This window comes from Carassius auratus, chromosome 18 (assembly GCF_003368295.1).
Source record: "Carassius auratus strain Wakin chromosome 18, ASM336829v1, whole genome shotgun sequence".
Lineage (NCBI taxonomy): Eukaryota > Metazoa > Chordata > Actinopteri > Cypriniformes > Cyprinidae > Carassius > Carassius auratus.
This window is the reverse complement of record NC_039260.1, coordinates 542,501-556,264: the sequence shown is the minus strand read 5'-3', so window position 1 is coordinate 556,264 and position 13,764 is coordinate 542,501. Positions and strand designations below refer to the sequence as shown.

The 13,764-nt window shown below is 40.2% G+C and overlaps 1 protein-coding gene across 1 annotated transcript in view; it reads left to right on the top strand.

The window, feature by feature from the left end:
- The first annotated feature begins 11,310 nt into the window (after positions 1-11,310).
- The window catches only part of slc27a2a (solute carrier family 27 member 2a), a 6,463-nt gene continuing 4,009 nt past the window's right edge, over positions 11,311-13,764 (top strand). The window contains exons 1-2 of the mRNA XM_026286926.1: positions 11,311-12,389; positions 13,737-13,764. The exon at positions 13,737-13,764 is cut by the window's right edge and continues 182 nt beyond it. Coding sequence (XP_026142711.1) covers positions 11,918-12,389; positions 13,737-13,764 — 500 coding nt within the window. The 5' untranslated portion in view covers positions 11,311-11,917. The remainder of the gene's footprint in view (positions 12,390-13,736) is intronic.

Genomic DNA, 13,764 nt, shown 5'->3' with positions numbered 1-13,764 from the left:
TTACTACAAATAAAACCAAAAAAACTATATGGTTAAACCATATGCTTACCACATATTAACCGTGGTTTTGCTAGACTACCCATAGTTTAACTGTGGTATTTGTAGTAAAACTCAATGGTTATAGAAATGGTAATCAATACGCCAAAAAAAAAAAAAAAAAAACTATGGTTACTACACTTTTACTACAATAAAACAATGGTCAATTTTCATAAGGGCAACGAGTCTGAGCTGCATTTAAAAGATGCAACGCCACTCCATGCATTCACTACTGTAATTACTGTAACCAGCTGCTGGATAATAATAATAATAATAATAATAATAATAATAATAATAATAATAATAATAATAATAATAATAATAATGACTTTCACACGGCGCCGCCCTCAAGGAAGACAAATAAATTAAGTAAAGATCAGTAAAGGAACGAATGAAACTGCATCAATTTAAACGATCAACTTTAAAACAATTAAAAGAGTTAAATGGCTTTAGATTAGATTCGGGTAAAGCTCTGTCCTCTATATAAACCGACTCACTGACTGTAGGCTATACATGATCAGAGATTTTTGCTCTTGTCGACATGTGTTTGTTGTGCATTTGTTTTAGAGAGCTCAGCAGAAGAGCATCACTGCATGTCAATGAGAGAAAAACACAAGAATATTGACCAGCTTTCCAGACAGAGAAGAGGATAACATACAGAGTCATATCTCTGAGGTGAAGAAAAACATAATTCTGATGTTCAGCTCGTTTCAAACTTACATTTACAAGACTCCAATAATATTAACACCTTTATCAGTCTTAATGCTACTTACAGACAAAAGTTGTGTAAGAAAGAAAACTAACAGTCATGTTATCACTAGTTTCATCTGCGTAAAATGCTTATTTAAAACAAGCCAAGAGGAAAATATAGATAGTAAAAAGCAGTTTATGTACTGTGACTGTGAGCCAGAGGTGATTAGCAGTAAAGAGCTTATGAGCAACAGTGTGCAATTAAGTTTTTGCAAAGAAATTATAAATTGTTCAAAGGCTGAGCGTGTAATTTCTGCGCGAAGGGAAGGATCTGCACAAATACACCTTTCCGAAATCCACGTCAGCCAATGAGCGAACGAACCCTTAGCCACGCCCCCGACTCACGCCATTGGTCGAGCCATGGCTGTGGTGCAGGACTCTAAACAAATAACAGTAGCCTATTGTCAAAGCCCAAAAAAGAATGTTTTTCTCTAATTCAGAATAACATAAACAAGCTGTAAAAACTATTAATAAACTTAGCATTTATGATTGTATAAGTGAAGAAAACACTTATTGATGACTACATTTATTCCTTCTATAATGATTGATATAAATCTAAATTTACAGAAAGTGATTGTGATGTCTTCTTTTCCTTTTCAAAAGAAACAATTCCTATTATAGACTCTGATTTTAGAAATCTGATGGAAACTGAGACTGAGATTTCAGAATTAGACCCTGCTATTAAACATCTGTCTAATGGAAAGTCTCCAGGTAATGATGGCATCAGGGTGGAAATATATAAACATTTCTGGCCCGAAATAAGAATCTTAGTTTTCAAAGCATTAAAGGAATGTATAGATAAAGCAGAATTATAGCCATCAATGAAGCATGTTTAAACAGTTCCAAAGTCAGACAAAGATCAATTATTTTGAGACAACTGGAAACCAATAACTCGTTTATGTAATGATTTCATGTTTTTGTGAATAGACTTAGGAAGGGTCTATTCAGTCATATTAGACTAGATCTTGATTCTATTTAATTCCTCAGACAAGCTTCCTTCTATTTCTAGACTTCTTCAAGGCATCGGATACCCTTGAACACTATTTTTTTGTTTAGATCCTTTATTAGAATTTTTATTATGGAAAATAAAACATTATTTGGTGAAAGAGTATGAACATGGAAGTTAGAGAGCCATTGATCTTGAATCTCCTCTTGATATATTCACAATAAAAATGTGTTTAACAAAGTCACTGATGTCAGAATGTCAACTGATGGAACAGCAGGAGATTAGAAGAACAATTCAACTTATGCGAAAACATAAAAAGAGGTTTTAAAAAAAATACAAATATGAGAATGCTGAATGAAATGATTGAGCTGGTTATCTTTAATTTGGATGTGCAATCTCTCACAAATGATATCAGAGCTTTGACACTGCAAACGTCTGCCACAAAACCTGAAAAGCCTTAAAAGGCAGGAATGAGATACTTTCAGTTAGAATTTACTCAACAGTTAAGACTGTCACGTATGTGTGCTTTTTGCTAACTGTACGATGATTGTGCAGGAAGTGCATTTTGCAACAAAGTTTCTTAAAGTGTTGTATTGTGATATGTTTTATCTCGTCATTAAAGAAATTATGCTATGAAGTTTAGAAATAGTTATTTACTTAGCCTACGCCTTTAAGATGTTGTAATTGTTTAGATTAAAACGAGAGATAGATTAATTTGCTTTAATTAAAAAGATACAGCAAATATGATGTAAACTTCATCTCAATGTATGTTGCTTACGAGAAATGTTAAATTTTCATTACAGTAGATGCACTTGTAACAGGTTATTACTTTTATTTAGTTATTTCCCAAAAGGTGGCAATAGTGTATAAGAATTACTGCATAATAAAGTCTGTTTTACGTCTGATAACTTCTGTTGAGCTGTGAAGTTAGGGTTGAAGTGAAGTACAGCACATTAATGTTCAGTTTGATTGAATGCTACCAGAAGAACAGAAACACTGACAGCATGATTTCTGCAAGAATTACTTTTCTTTCTTGTTTCCTTGTGATCTCGACATAAAAGTCATTTTAACAGAAATAAAGTTGTATTTATATTAGATATTCATTAGACATTCAACTTTCAACATCGACTGGCATCGAGAACAAAGTCGTTCTGAGCAAACATGCTTAGGTTTATTAATTTATAACATTTGGCACCAGACATTTTAACTGAAATATAAAGGCTGTGATATTAATGTTGAGAGATGGGATTTTAAGCCTAATATTTTTGGAGAAGTTTTCATCCTTATTAATTGAAAGAAACGAGTGATGATCTAGTGCTTCATTTGAAGAACTGTGGTGCACTGACAGTATAGTTTTATATAATTAGAGTACATAGAAATCTTAAAAAATTACATTTTTAACTTTGATAGACCTCAATAAGACATAAAACATCTAGAAAGGATTAAATACAACCACAAATCAGAAGTTTGTTAAAATGCAATAAAATCAAGATCTTATAATAAAATCTTAATTCTATTTCATCTTTATTTGACTGACAAAAGTGCAGAGAAAAGATTTTCAATGTTTTCACTGACCAAATAATTGGGACAGAGACACGTTTAACACTGTGTCACATCAACTTTGAATTACAGTGTATGATTGTTTGTAAGTCGAGGATACTAATCATTAAAGTTTTGCAAGCAACATTTTTGCCCAATCTGGGTTTACACAAGACTTCAGCTGCTCATCAGTCTGTGGTCATCATTGCCTGATGTCCTTTCCATGATGGGTCATACATGTTCAGTATAGGAGACAGATCTGGACTGATCGAGCACATTCACTCTGTCTCTACGAAACCATGCTGCTGTAGCACATGCAGAATATGAGCTGGCGTTGTCTTGGTCTAATAACCATGGACTTCTCCTGAAAGACGTCATCTTGATGGCAGTATATGTCTCTGTACAATGCCAGAGTCAGTGTTATCCTCACACATGCCTCTTGCTCTGATAAACTCCATGTAATGACAGATGTTTGCTCTTGCATCCATCACTGGTGAAAGTCTGGATTGGTCTTTGGGACTGAGAACTCGTGGTGTCACTGCATAGAACTGATGTATAGCTTTCTGATGAGCCAAACCTGATACCCTGACCCTACCCTATCCCAATTTCCACGATTGGACCATGTGTCATGAAATGAGTTTTTGTAAAATTCAGAGAAATGAGCCATTGTGCTTATCATAAGGAAGCCAAAAATCATATCTTTGAGGCACATGGAAAAAGTATTGAATAATAGGAACGTCTTAGAATAACTTTTATGTTCCACAGAAGAAAGAAAATCATCCAGATTTGGAAAGACATGAAAATGAGTAAATGATTACTCAGTGATAACTACATTGTTATGAAGTTCTTGATTTTTGTGAACTCTCCCTTTGAGTAAAATTAAATGCAAGACTATAAGCATCAAAATATACTTAAGATATTACTTATTTTAACTTTTAATATTACTGGATTATAGATCACCGTGTTCTCTTTCATTTTTATTCCTGCATCTGATAAATGACAGAGGTAAGAGTGATATTTATATATCGCCTTTGCTTGTGGGAAACAAAGATGTGAACGGAGGTTTTATGAATATTATTTAGTCAGAATAATTTGACAACACCGCACAACTCCACTCTTTGGAACAATAGGGCTGTGATTATTAATATAAATCTCTGTTTAAAAGTGATTGGTATTGCAAAGGCATTGTTTTTTATTAGTGATTTATTAGATGATAATGGCTTTTTCCTATCTTATCATAAACAAATACAGAGTTAGAATTACAACTAAAGGTTATAATAAGGTATGCAATACTATACCCACTGGATTGTTAAGAGTAATCCTAAGCGTTTTCTCTGATCTTTTATCTAGAGCTGTAGTTTCCCTGGCCTCTTTGAAGATATGTAATGTTGACCTTTTAGACAGTAAGAGTAATAACAAACGTATTTACTAAGTGCTTAATCAGTGTTATTTTCTGGGAGATGTTGAAACCTTAGTAAAGGACAAATCTTTTACCCATTATATGACATACCCAGCTGCTCCAAAGGTCAAGGACACGCATCACTAAATTATGTTTAGGATTTCCTCAGTTTATACAAAACTATTTCATTCCTTGTGGATCCTTGTGGTTTCTGTCCTTCTTTTAACAACTTGAAAGAAGACAAGGGAATATTGTTGCGCTCAGATGAAAGCTAGTTGTAAGTCCAGGTGCGTGAAAACCAGTAAAATGTAGAAGAGACTGTAGATGGTTCGCACTCTGAAAGACTAGACAAAGTCTTTAACAAAAAGAATCAATCATTTATTTAGAGCAATTTTGCAATTTTTCAAGCAACAACTTGAAAGAAGAAAGAACACTTGATCACCAGAAGGCTACTTCTACATTTTGGTTTAATATACTGTACTTAGCTGGCTGTCAGTAAAAATGGAGATTATTCCATTTCCAAAATTCCAAATTTTCAAAAGCTTAAAAAAAACATAATAGGAATTCTGAAAAGTTATGCTTTTGTCAAAATGTTTATTACTTTAGTGTCTTTTTCCTTGTAATGTCTACATCAACTACATCTTTGTTTTCTTGCTCCTTGTGTTTATTTATTTATTTTCTTCTTCTTCTTTAATGTAAACTCTGTGTTAGCTCAATGGAAGTGTCTTCTTGTTATGTACATTAAAAAGTGTCTTCTTTGCAGTTTCGTGTTTTCTTGTCGGAGAAGAAACTTATGCTACAGTTGAGCACAGACGTTTTTAATGCACGTTTTTAGAATTTATGCACGTCTTGGCGTTTCCATCCGGTGTTTTTTATGCGATATCCCAAAATGCACATAAAAATAGGTGGATGGAAACATAGCTAGTGTTTTTAGTTTGACACGAAATTAGCTATGGTTATTCAGAATAAGACCTAAAAACCTAAATGCTTCAGCTTTAAAGTTGTCCAAGTCTTGATTTTATTTACTTTTAGTCTTAAAGCTACAGCAGCCATTTTAAATCTTCTGCAATACATCTCCATCGCACGAGTTTATTTATACAGCACATTTCATACACAATGGTAATTCAAAGTGCTTTACATAAAAGAAAGTAAAATACTCATGAAAAAAATAATCACAAAAATAAAACAAAGAATTTTAAAACTTTGGAAATTATTTTTTAAAAATACTTATTTAAAATGAATTTAAAACATTTAAAAATGTAAAATGATTTGACATAAAATACAGTGAATATGTAAAATACAGTGCAATCAGTTCGAACATCACAAGTCTTGACTGGAAACAAAACCTCTAATTCTTGCAATGTTTTTTAAATGATAGTATGCTGATTTAGTTACTGCTTTGACATGACTACTGAAACTCAGACCGGTCTCCAGAATCACACCAAGATTCCTGACTTGATTTTTAGTTGTTTGACCCCTAGAGTCAAAGTATGCATTCACCTTGAACACTTCATCTTTGTTTCCAAATGCAATGACTTCAGTTTTTTCCTTGTTTAACTGAAGAAAGTTCTGGCACATCCAGCTATTCATTTCACCAATACATTGGCAGAGGGAGTCAATGCGGCTGTAGTCATTTGGAGATAAGGCTAGGTAAATCTGGGTATCATCAGCATAGCTGTGATATAGGCAATTTGGTTCTTTCTCATTATTTGACTTAGTGGAAGCATATACAGGCTAAACAAGAGCGGTGCTAGAATCGAGCCTTGTGGGACTCCGCATGTCATGGACGTCCACTTAGACTTATGCTCTCCTAGACTCACAAAATAGCCTCTCCCTTGTAAGTATGACCTGAACCATCCAGTACAGGTACAGGAATTAAATAAACTAACTGAACCGTATCGAATATGTCATACTGTATGTGTCAGGTATTGGTAAGGGAGGAACTCAGGTGCAGACAGGGATTCTCAAACAAAGGGTTTATTACAAAAAGGGGAAAACAAAACCCACGAGGGGGAAAACACGGAGCAAGGTAAAGACTAAATAACTAAAACAGGACTGGACTAACAAGATAAACAAGGAATCTAAATACTAACTATAAACAAACACTCACGGTAATACAAACACTTCTTTAAGGAACAATCACAGAGTGGAACAATCACAATGACAATGAACCGACGCAAGACAGAGCACACTAGGAGATCTAAATAGGGGGAACAATCAAGACACGACAGGTGGCACAGATGGGACAATCAAGACACGACTAGGTTAACAAGGGGGGCGGGGCAAGGGAACGACAACACAAGCACATGGCCCAAAGACAAGGCCATGTGCTTGAACACAAAACACGGGTCTGCCATGATCCTGCCTCAAGACTAGGAAAAATCAAGGACACGAGGGCAGGATCATGACAGAACCCCTCCCTTAAGGAGCGGCTTCCAGACGCTCCTCAACGGAACATCAAACACGGGACATGACTGACATGACAGACTGGGATACCGACACAAACCAACAAGACATGACAAATAATAACAAAGGCAGACATGAATACACGACGGCAGGGTTAGGGTGACAAATCAAAAAAAACAAACAGGGAAGGGGAGGAGGCGGGACCACAAAGTTCATGGGGGACAGACCAGGGTGAGAGGGAGGGGTAGGGATTTTAGGAGGACAGGACGAAGGCTGACGACGGGGGGTACGGGCAGGTCTGGGTGGTGAGGGGCGGGGAGGGGTCTCGGGACAGCTGGCAGAGGACATGACAGGAGCAGACACGGGACGCGGGGCAACACTTACGGGACGCGGGGAGACGACAGCTGGACAAGGGGGAACAACATCTACTGGACACGGGGAGACAACAGGACACGGGACATCTACGGGACACGGGGCAATATTCACTGGACACGGGGCTACATCCACGGGACACGGGGCAACACTCACGGGACACGGGGAGACGACATCTACTGGACACGGGGGGACAACATCTACTGGACACGGGGGGACCACAGGACACGGGGGGACAACATCTACTGGACACGGGGGGACAACATCTACTGGACACGGGGCCACATCGACAGGACACATGACTACATCAGCAGGACACGGGGCTACACTCACGGGACACGGGGAGACGACATCTACGGGACACGGGGCCACATCAACAGGACACGGGGTGACAACGGCTGGACACTTGGGACTTCTGGGGACAGGGTCAGGGGACAAAACAGGACTGACGGGGACTTCTAGGATTTGGACAAGACGGGACAAATAATCAGAAAAGGCTTTAGCAGCAAGGATAATAGGCATCTCCTTATGAGAAGAGACCGACTGTACAAGAGTCTTTGCTGCAGAGTCGGCCGCGGCTCTCTCCTCCGCTCTCACGACTGCAGCTCTCCTCTTTGCCGACTCGGGCACGCTCACCGCTGCTGGCTCGGGCACGCTCACCGCTGCTGGCTCGGGCACGCCCACCGCTGCTGGCTCGGGCACGCTCACCGCTGCTGGCTCGGGCACGCCAGCTCTCTCCGCTGCTGGCACGGGCACGCCAGCTCTCTCCGCTGCTGGCACGGGCACGCCAGCTCTCTCCGCTGCTGGCACGGGCACGCCAGCTCTCTCCGCTGCTGGCACGGGCACGCTCACCGCTGCTGGCTCGGGAGGAGACAGGGTCACAGGACCGGCAGGCCCCTTCTTCTTCCTCTTCCTCCTCGGGCGCGGTGCAGAGGCTACAGCTGGGTCAGAGGCGGGTTGGGGGAGTTTGGTCTCGGACAGGGCAGTCTCGGACGCCGAAGACTCAGAAGTTGACTCCCATGAAAACCGTCTCCCTCGTTTCATGGGGAGACTGCTGGCTGAGGAGGGCACCTCAGGACTCTGGGAGGGGCTTGCCTGATCCCCCAGGGTTGCCACGGCCAGGACACGACCCTCAGGGATCGTTGGCAGCTGGGTAGGTGGAGGGGACCTCTGTGGCTCCTCCTGGGAGATGCTTTCCCACAGCCGGGCATAATTACGGAGGATCCACTCCCCCTCGGGCGAGTATGGGAGGGTGACCCCCTTCCTGTCGGTGGGGGATGACGTCCAGCACTGCCTCCGGAACTCCAACAGGTGTTGGAGCTCGGAGGACCTCCTGCCTGCTGAGTTCCTTCGTGGTCGGTTCATTCTGTCAGGTATTGGTAAGGGAGGAACTCAGGTGCAGACAGGGATTCTCAAACAAAGGGTTTATTACAAAAAGGGGAAAACAAAACCCACGAGGGGGAAAACACGGAGCAAGGTAAAGACTAAATAACTAAAACAGGACTGGACTAACAAGATAAACAAGGAATCTAAATACTAACTATAAACAAACACTCACGGTAATACAAACACTTCTTTAAGGAACAATCACAGAGTGGAACAATCACAATGACAATGAACCGACGCAAGACAGAGCACACTAGGAGATCTAAATAGGGGGAACAATCAAGACACGACAGGTGGCACAGATGGGACAATCAAGACACGACTAGGTTAACAAGGGGGGCGGGGCAAGGGAACGACAACACAAGCACATGGCCCAAAGACAAGGCCATGTGCTTGAACACAAAACACGGGTCTGCCATGATCCTGCCTCAAGACTAGGAAAAATCAAGGACACGAGGGCAGGATCATGACAGTATGTGATAGAATACTGTTTTACTTAACAAAGCTTAGTCAAATCCGACTGTGAGAAAACCAGGACAAGCAGAGAGCACATGAGGCTGAGAAACTGAAGAGTAGGCCAGTCATATAAAGAACAAAGTTTGTCACAAAAGGTATCAATGAGAGAAAGACAAGATCACACAAGACAACAGATCAATGGAATCGACTGACAGTCAGAGAGAAGGAAAACTAGAATTTCCACATTGAAAACCATGAAGACATAAAAGTGCATTTATAAAACAATCTCTAAATTGTGTGTTTTGTTATGTGGGTTGGGTATGAATGAGTCGTTCCAGAAGAGATCAACATTCCTGTTTGAGTCGAGGTGTGTCTTGAGCTGAACTCTGGACTTCATGAAGGAGCTTCAGTCCTCCAGAACTCGAGCAGAGTTCATACGCATCTTTGACTAATAATTTGTTCATTAGCCATTTTAAAGAGTCATGAAACCCAGTGTTTAAGCAGCTCTACAGAAGACCTCGTTTAGCTTAATTCAGATCAAGGTTGTTCTCATCTGATAGTGTCAGTGCAGTTAAATCAATAATAATACTGAATATAAACATATTAGTAAAGGCAGAGTACAGAAGTGCAGTATTTACCCACTGATCAAACCGCAAACACTCAAGAAGTAGGTCACTCGATGAACACGGATGATCTAGTATTCATTTTCCTGAAATATTGGACTGTACCAGTGCCACATTACAGTGTTTGTACAGTAGGGTTTCCAGTAAATACACGAGATACAGCTGACGGGTTTCCCTCGAACACACTGGACCAAGACTCAGATGTGTGACTCTCCCTCATTTGAGACAGTGACTATCAAGACCATAAACCTGTTTGATACTCAAGATCTAATTCACCTCTCTTCTGAATCCAGTTTACATAAAGAAATCGCAGCAGCAGGACGTTATCGACGCTCGTCTTCTCCCTCCTTCATACTGCTGTGACCTTGAGAAGTTTGGCCCGTTCTCCTGCAGTGCATTCTGGGAGTCAGGACTCTGTAAATACATCTTTACACTCATACAGACATCTGGCGGGAGCGGGATGTCACAATTATTTGCTGAGTGAAACTTGGCGTGTATTTTGAGGTCACTGGGGGTGATTTATCAGGAGACACTCGAAGCGCTGATAGCGACGCTTGTTTTGACACAACTCCTCGTTCAGAAAGCTCTGGAAATGATGCAACAGCTCTGGGAATCCAACGCATGTAAATATGTATGTAAAACTAAAATATGTCAAAACCTAACAGCGATAGAGTGATGACTGATATATGAGATCATGCACACTAGATATCAGCTTCAGAACACCGTCTTCTGTCTGTTTAATGATTGCTCTTACAGAGTTAGGGGCTCTCACCTGATTGATTGACTCTGTGGTCAATGATAAGAGTTTACAAGCGACCCTGACCTGATCTGACCCTGAAATGCAAAGTTTGCTTGTCCAAACAAATGTCTTTAGGTTGGCTTGAGAAAGTGATCTGCTACTTAAGCTTTTTCTTCTTTTTCTTAGACTAAATTTTTGAACTTTACTCCTCTTAGAGCAGGGGTAAAGGGTTAACTGACAAAAGATAAACTGTGAAACTTTGGCAAATCAGAATATTGAAGCCAAGTACTCAAGCAAAGGCACAACAACCTAAACTTTATTCAAACAAAGTGTAGAAGTATAAATAACCGCAGTGTGTGTGTGTATACATACACACATACATACATACATACATACATACATACATATATATATATATATATATATATATATATATATATATATATATATATATATATATATATATATATATATATATAAAGTTCATTTACATAATGAATAGGAAACCGTTATTGATTGTAACAGCAGCTGTATGATAATATTAGATATTAAACGGGGGGCAGAGCAAAGAGGCCACGCGATAAAAAGCTGTTGTGAAAGTTTTCACAAATCGAGCTCAATCTAAAACAATGTTCTTTTATTCCAGCAGTCTGTGTGTTTATTGGTAATAGACGTTAAACATGAAGAATGCTTTTCTTCCACATTCCTCACACTGGCGGACTCACGAAGGGGTTAACAGACCAGAGCTGCAGTGGAAACACTCAGATCAAGCTGAAGATCACTCCGGTGTCACTCCTCTAAGTGTCCAACTTCTGGAGCTACGGCATTACACAGTTAACCCACTGCGCAGGGCACCGTCGGAGTCACGTCTTTTCATGTTATTTTTGGACGTCCAACTTCTGTCCAAATTACGTCCAAAAAATTACCCAGTTCGAAGTTCAAATGTTGAACGTCAAGATATAGTGGACCTAGTTTGGAGGTCGAACAGATGTTCCGAAATGGTCATGTACCGACGGACCTGATATAGACCTGATCTGCGCGTCCAGTGTTTGAAGAGTCGCAGATCTCGTCCCAAAGGACAGCGTCACCTGAATTCACAAATCACGACGGGTTGGTATTATTTGCATGTCTATGACAGCGCACTGAGTATTTAGAGCAAAACGAAATCTGAATATCACACCGCTATCTTTACTGCGGTCTGAAAGCCACGGATTCCGGGTCACCTGGAGCGCGCCATCACACCCCAAACCCGCTTCTCCATCAACATGATTTATTCGGTTCTCCTCGGGTTGGCCGTTTCTTGCTTACTTTTTCTGTACGTTCGTTTCCCGTACTTTACTCAGGATTTCCTGTTCGTACTCAGAACGGTTGAGGTCGGGTGGCGGGTGAATCGGTTCGGCCGCAGATCGCCGTGCTACACGATTCTGGACCGGTTCACGGACATCACGCGGAGTCACCCGCAGAAGCCCTTCCTCGTGTTCGAGGGCCAGGTGTTCTCTTACCGGGACGTGGACCGGATCAGTAACAGAGTCGCGAACGCTTTGCGGGAACGCGCGCTCGTGCACCCGGGTCAGACCGTGTCGCTTTTTCACGGGAACGCGCCTCAGTACGTGTGCACGTGGCTCGCGCTCGCCAAACTGGGCTGCACTGTCGCGCTGCTGAACACGAACCTCAGGAGTCGATCTCTGCTGCACTGCTGCGACTGCTGCTGCGCCACGGCCCTCATCACTGATGCAGGTGAACACAGAACCTGATCGATCGATCACCAACCAATCAGTCAATCAATCAATCAATCAATCAATCAATCAATTGATCAATCAGCTCTGACTCCACACAGCACTGAACACCACCAGAACAACCATCCATCATACATCATACAACCATCCATCCATCCATCCATCCATCCATCTATCTATCTATCTATCTATCTATCTATCTATCTATCTATCTATCTATCTATCTATCTATCTATCTATCTATCTATCTATCTATCTATCTATCTATCTATCTATCTGTCCGTCTGTCTATCCAAATGCAATTCTTGCTCAAATTTGGGAGGCTTCTGATTGTAAATGTCTGTATAAATGCATGTGTGCATCACAATGGGATGAAGGACAGAGTTTCTCCTTTAAAAAAATGCTAAATAGAATTTTTTAATTTCCCAAAAATGTAATTGTTTAAATGCTATGAATTAATCTAAAATAATGGTAGTTATTTTAAAGCAACACGAGTGTAAATCAGCTCATATAGTTGAGTGTTCATGTGTTTGGGGGTAATACAAGTAACACCAGTCACGTAATCAGATTGTTTTTTTTCAAGTAACTAGTAAAGTAACATTACTTTTTAAATAATCAGGAAATATCGGAGTTACTTTTTCAGGAAATAACAAGAGTTACTTTGCCTCCATGTGTTGAGTGACAGCTCTGGTGTTGCCATGGTGACAGTAATCAGGAGTCAGTGCAGTGTGTGTGTGAACATGATCTCACTGTAGTTCTAGACTAAACATGAACATGTGTTTATCACCTCACTGCACAAAAACAGGTTCAGTGTTCCTCAAAAGGAATAAAAACAGTTAAATGCAAATTCAAAATATAATGCAAACCTGCAATAATTCAATGCTAATTAACATAAATATCCTTAATGTATTTAATCCCATTTTATTAACCAATGTGTTTGCTGCTGGCCTTCAATGATCCAATTCAACCATACTAGTAAGCAAAATGACTTTAGATAAACATAATTTTTCTTTATTGCTGAAGATTGTTGTACTTTTACATTTGCTAAAAATATAACTTTTTTATTATTAAGAACAAACAACCAAGCCCAGCCCAGATGAGAAGAAGTCATGTAAAAAACAAATGTAGCCTAGTCATGCAGTAAGTGATTTTTCAGGGAGTAACACAATATTGCGATGCACTACTTTTACAGTAACTGTCCCCAACACTGTGTAAGGGTTTGGTCGGATGGAAATGCCTGTGCAGGTTTAAACTAATCCACTAAATTCATGAGACACAGATGAACTGACTGGCTGCCGCTGTTTTAGTGACTGAAGTACCTCTATAGTGTTGTTCTGTGTTTGTGCAGATCTGGCTCCGGCGGTGGCTGAGGTTCT